This window comes from Austrofundulus limnaeus, unplaced genomic scaffold (genome assembly GCF_001266775.1).
Source record: "Austrofundulus limnaeus strain Quisiro unplaced genomic scaffold, Austrofundulus_limnaeus-1.0 Scaffold10, whole genome shotgun sequence".
Lineage (NCBI taxonomy): Eukaryota > Metazoa > Chordata > Actinopteri > Cyprinodontiformes > Rivulidae > Austrofundulus > Austrofundulus limnaeus.
The window spans coordinates 2,450,005-2,456,188 of NW_013952412.1; the positions used below are offsets into that span (position 1 = coordinate 2,450,005).

Genomic DNA, 6,184 nt, shown 5'->3' on the forward strand with positions numbered 1-6,184 from the left:
ATGGAAAAGTTCAAGGGGTATGAATACTTTTGCAAACCACTGTAACTGGTCAGTGAACAGCAGAAAACAGCAGCCGAGACAAAAACAATGTTCTTATTGTAAGGTTTATTTTATTATACAGTATGAACAGGAGTCTATAATGATATTCATTAGCTTCAATACACTCACATTCCTCCCACTCCGACAGGAGCTGTCTGAAGCAGACTCACCAGGATTTAAACTGTGGCACACACACACACAGCCCCAACCCCACCCCATCCAATCAGAGCCCACCCTGCAACAGTCCAAAAACTTTCTTTTAAATATACTGCAAAGATTGTACAGAATATAAAAATTCACACAGTAAACTAAAGTACACACATTTCTTTCTTTCTTTTTTTGTCTTTACCTCTGGTATAAACTAACACATAAGTGGCAACTTTGAGGCTAATTAGATTATTCAGGTCTGGTTTGGACCAGGAGGCGGCTAAAATCTTGTGAAAACAATACAAGGCAAAAATGTATTTTTATTTAAAAAACAAAAACGAAACAAATATATTTTTAAACATCTATAACTAATGCAACTAGCTCTGTGGCAATGGAGCAACATAATGCTTTAGAGTTGTGTCATGTCAAAGCTTGTGATAATCCTGGAAATGAAAGGAAGCTGCTTGTGAAATAAAGCGAGCTCATTCAGAGTGAATAGAAAAGTGGGTAACATAAGCACTTTACAGTTCAGAGCGTATACACACAGTCTATAATATAACAGAGTAGACTATTCCATAAATCAGTAGTCATAAATATTACACTGTGCATGTTCTATTGCACAAGTCAAGTGTTTGTATGACATGATAGATATCATTTGTTTTAATACAAAGATGCAACAACACACATTTCATCGGACACTGGCTATACATTTTCACAAATCCACTTGAATGTTTTTTTTTTCTTCTTCCTCTTAGGATGTTTTCCTAAATAAACCAAATCCTATAATACAACAGTGATATTAGGGTGATATAAATATTCATGCACAAACAGATGATACTACCAAGAGCTAATACGTGAGGAGATACTGTAGCACAAAGCCAGCTGCTGGATGGAGTGGACAGGAGGTGTCTATCAGCTTSACTACACATGAACTTCAATTTAAAAACATGAAATATGTGACCGGTGAAATGAAAAGGTAAAACAAAAAAGGGGGTGTGGGGGAGGGATAAAAGCACAAAAACAAAAAAAGGCACATGGACTGATGCGGAGCCAACACAAGGACACAAAAATGGGATGACTGGACGTTCTAGTGATCTTCCTCAACATGATCAACGGTCACGAAACAACCACATGCAATCACAAACTAAAGGTCCCACACTCTGAACAAAAACTTTCCCACAACCCACACCTCCCACCGGTTCTTCTTTCAGGTCAGTTTTTCTTAAATGAACAGGAATCTAATTCCTCTGTGCCTTCAACTCAATGAGGGGGGGTGGACTGAGCCTCATGCTGGAGTCTCACTGGGCTGCAATGCTTGGTGACGAGCTGGAGATCAACRTTTGCAAGTGGCGATTCATGGATCACAGGCTGTCGTTTGAATTTTACACGTTAAAAAAAATGATCCAATTTACTCTCACATGTCCAGTCTCACTGCAGGTTTCTAAAACCAGTATCCAAGTCTTTGATGTTGTTGTCAGAGAATCAAACGCATCTGAAAYTCATCTCAAATGCTTTTTTTCTCTCCATTTCTACTGCTCAAATATGAAAACTCACTAATATTTTGGTTAATATTGCAATCATGATCATTGAAAACAATTACACTTTAGAATTGGAAAATGTTTCATATTTTTGGCACTTAAAGCAAACTGCTTTGAAGGTAAACTTTGCTCTTAAAAACATTTATTTCTTTAAATGTWGGCTAGTTGTAAAACAATAAACACAAATAAATAAAATCCGAAATACTGTGCACTTTCAGCATTGTAAGGCAGTTTGTTCCCACCCAAATTATTCATTTTTAAATATCACGTTTACAACTACATATTTTTACCTCAAATATGTCAACATAATGGCAAAATATCCTAAATGTCATAACGGATAAATTTCAACAGAGCAAACAGTAAATCAGTTCAAATGAACATTCAGTGATAAAAGTAAAAAATGTTTATAAATCTATTTGTAAGTCCTTTAMGAACGGAAAAACTTACTTTGTCAAAAATAAAATAAATACACCTGTTAGTTAAATAAATCTGCTTCACTTTAAATCCTATAAGTCCCTCTAGTTCATAAGTATTACAGGAAATATAGAGTAAAATCATTGTTTTCTAGTCTTGTCTTATTTAACTTGCTGCTGAAAATGATAACACGATGCTTCAGCAGCTCAAAGGAGGCAAAGGCTTCAGCACACTTGAAAAGCAGAAATGTCAAAACATTTTTGCTAATCTTTTTTGTTGTTGTTGATTATCCTGTTTTTGTGATCGTTTGGAGCAAAATCAATAAGTGCACAGGCCTGTGTGATTCTGCTGCCAGCGGCTCAGACAGTGTGAGTGCATGCTTGAACATGAGTTTCCTTTGACAGAAAACCTGTCCAGTTTAAAAAAGAAGAAATACTTTGTAACAAACTGATCTGAGACCATCCTGATTTCAAACGCGTACTGCGGGAAATTAAATCCTCAACGTGCTGCCACGGTGGGTACAAAGTGGGCCCAGATGGATATGGTGTGGGTGAGCAAGTACAGTGTGCAGCTTAAATACAGTTTGGTATGGCGTGCACACAGAAAAAGCAGTGGTTTTTCAAAACTTATCCTGTTTTCTTGCAATCTGAAGTCACCAACTGGTCTCCCCTGAATGCAGCCCAGTGAGATACGACTGATGAGACTCATAATAAATAGGAAGGTGTTGGTAACTGAACTGGCTGAGCAGAGGCTGGCACGGGGTTCCTTCAGAGTCCTTGATGCTCTGTGCTGAGCAGCAGCTCAGTTCATTGGATGCAGGGAGCTTCGGAGAAGTTCTCGCCCTCAGCCGTGTGCTGGACCGTGTGCTCCTGCAGGGCCGTGAGGTCCACAAAGCGCTCGCCGCACCACACGCACTTAAACTGCGTCTCCCGCGAGTGCACGCTCTGGTGCTTGGCCAGGTGCTCCCGCTGCTTGAAGCTCTTCTCGCAGCTGGCGCACTTGAAGGGCTTCTCGCCGGTGTGCACCCGGCGGTGGCGCTGTAGCTCCGACGAGTACCTGAAGCGCTTCTCGCAGTCGGGGCACTTGAGCGGCTTCTCCCKGGCCGGGTCGCAGCGGTGCTGGACGAACTCGGAGGACGACACGAAGCGCTTGTCGCACAGGGAGCACTTCAGCGGCTTCTCGGCGCAGTGGGTGCTCTGGTGGCGCTGCAGCGTGGAATTCTTTTTGTAGCCCTTGCCGCACACGTCRCACTTGTAGGGTTTCTCCACCTCTCCACCGCATTTGTGCCGCAGCAGCTCCCCCGATTGGCTGAAAGACTTCTGGCAGGACGCACACTTAAACAGACTCTCCATGCCGTGAACTTGCTGGTGGTAGAGCAGATGAGACGGCTGCAGGAAGCCCTTATCGCAGAGGTTACACTTAAAAGGCCGGTCRGCGGGGTTTTTATGAGTGCGGCGGTGGCGCACCAGCGCGTACTGCTGCTTGAAGCTCATCTGGCACTCCTCACACTGAAACGGACGCTCCTCGGAGTGCGTGCGCTCGTGCTGCCGTAGATCGGAGGGCCGCTTGAAGCTCTTCCCGCACGATTCGCAGCGGAAAGGTCTCTCCCCTTCAGGCTGGCACTGGTGGTGCAGCAGCTCGGACGACTCTTTAAAGTGCATCTCGCACAAATTGCACTTGAACAGGTGCTCGCCCGAATGAGCGTACATGTGCCGCACCAGGTGCGAGCGGTGCTTGAAGCTCTTCTCGCACACGGCGCACTTGTACGGCCGCTCCGAGCTGTGCGTGCGCTGGTGGTGCGCCAGGTGCGAGGACTGGCTGAAGCTCTTGTCGCACGTGTCGCACTTGTACGGCTTTTCACCCGTGTGTATTCTCTCGTGGCGCGTCAGCTCGGACAAGTGCCGGAAGGACTTGTGGCACACGGAGCACTTGTACGGCCGATCTGGCGAAGAAGCCTCGAACGCAGGAGGAGACGAGGCACTGATCGCTGCGCCGCCTCCAGACGTCTCCCCGGTGGAGGGTTGCTGGGGGTTAGAGGATGACGTCGGGGTGACGTTCCCAGAGCCCGGCCTGTAGGTTTTCTCACAGATGGAGCACTTCATTGGATTGTTTCCGTGCGAGTTGTGATGCTGGGCCAGGGAGGTGAGCAGCGAGAAGCCCATTTTACAAACGGCGCACACGAAAGGCTTCTGCTCCACCTGAACACACTGATGCTCCAGCAGGTCCGTGGCCTGGCTGAAGATCTTCATGCACTGCGTGCACTGGAACGAACGGTCTTGTGTCACCATGCACTGGTGCTCATGAGGGTTGGCCAGATGAGACAGGTCCAGGCCACAGACGCCACATTTGTGTCCTCTATCGCCCCCTACCTGCAAGGAGGGCTGCTGAGCTTGAACAGCGTGCTGCTGGGTGAGCTGGGGCTGCTGCAGGGAGGCGTCCGGCTGCAGGACAACGCCGTACACTGTGCAGCTCAGAGGGCTGTCCGTGGCTTGGGGGAGCGTGTGCACAACAGCAGGTGGGGCCACTGCATGTTGCTGCTGCTGCTGCCATGCCTCCGTCATCATTACCTTTTGGATGTAGGTAGCTCAGTGTTCAGAAAGAGAGGATTTCAGTCCCAAATCTGACGGGAGGARGGATGGAGATGCAGAAATAGTAACCAATTCTCTGAAGGGGAGCGAAGTGTTGGAACTGTGTTCACACAGGTCCTGTCAGATTATGGAGAAAACCTAGAGGTAAATTCAGAAATAAAAACATAGTAAAAATTACACAAGATAATACTGAACTAAGTGCACACAAGCTGTAGAGTTCACATAATGGCATTTTATGGGTCAGCCTTTCTGTTCACTTTCAGAAAAAAAAGATCAAATAACTATTTAAAGCACTGCTTGATATAAGCAGAAATCTGAAGAAAAAGGCCCTACACTTAATAGTTCCACCTACATTTCATGATGAAAACAGTAAATGTTAACCTCTGCTCCGCTCTGTACTAAAGAAAATTATAATCAATGGGACCCGTCTATTTGCTGAAACGCAATTCAAGGATGTAAYAGATTGTTCTTTACGATACACGACTGGTTTATTTGCTACACGTGTTTAAATGGAAGTTTGACTTGTCAAATGCAGAAAAACAAATGCACTATCTGACATATTAAACCTAATTTTATTTCTGCTCCAGGATTTAGCTCGCTGTCAGCCATTAGCTTGTCAGCTGCGGCAGCTAACGGCTAACAACCAGAGCCTCCTTCGGAAAAACTGTTTCCTCATTTAAAAAGCACAAAACCCCGATGTTTCGCCGTGATGATGTGTAAAGTAACTGGTTTAAAAGAAATGGGAAGTGAGTGAAATGGTGCAACCTTTAAGCTAGACTTCACGAAAAGGCCACAATAGTGGTTTGATGCCCTGCTAACGGACCCTGGATCAGATTAGCTGTCTTAACGCTTGAAGCAAGGCTGGGCTGCAAACGGACCCCAGATCAGGGCAGGCCTTCCCGCAGCTGCAGAGAGAAAAACCAGCCTCCTGCAGCCCCACATCTGCAAACACCACCATTCACAGCCGAAATACTCCACCAGAACTTACTCGGAAATATCACGGACGCTTTCCGCTGCCGCTTCGGTCCTGGGCTTGACAACCGAGGCTGTTTTCAGGACTCAGAGGACCGGGGGTGGAGGGGATGCGGCGCGCACTGGACGCCATCCTCTAGCAGACGGACGGACACCGGAAACCGCCACGCAGCGACCCGCCGCCGCTGTACCGTARCAGCTACAGCCGCTCCATTGTGGAGGAGCACCGAGCGAGCACCAAACTATCCTCGGCTGTGATAAACTGCTCTGAGGGTTTGTTTGAAGAGCTTACAGGCAAACACAAAGACGACCGAGCAGYGAAGTCAGAAAGTGTAGTTTTCCTCGCTGACAGCAGGGGGCGGTGTTTCTCAAAATGTAAACACTGAACAAACTGTTCAACACTGAACAAACCGTTCAACACTGAACAAACCATTCAACACTGAACAAACCATTCAACACTGAACAAACCAGTCAACACTGAACAAA

The 6,184-nt window shown here is 46.1% G+C and overlaps 1 protein-coding gene across 2 annotated transcripts; it reads right to left on the reverse strand.

Annotated features, from left to right (window-relative positions):
• Positions 1-88: 88 nt before the first annotated feature.
• On the reverse strand, positions 89-6,044 carry LOC106513120 (zinc finger protein 319). 2 transcript variants are annotated; one of them, XM_014001799.1, is made up of 2 exons: positions 5,715-6,044; positions 89-4,843 (listed from the first exon to the last, which is right to left on the reverse strand). In XM_014001799.1, exon 2 carries the CDS (start codon positions 4,700-4,702, stop codon positions 2,945-2,947), a length of 1,758 nt encoding a protein of 585 aa, XP_013857253.1. In that variant the 5' UTR covers positions 4,703-4,843; positions 5,715-6,044; the 3' UTR covers positions 89-2,944. The 2 variants fall into 2 exon arrangements, with proteins under 2 accessions (XP_013857253.1, XP_013857252.1); XM_014001798.1 differs by having other exon boundaries at positions 89-4,864.
• Between the last annotated feature and the right edge of the window lie 140 nt (positions 6,045-6,184).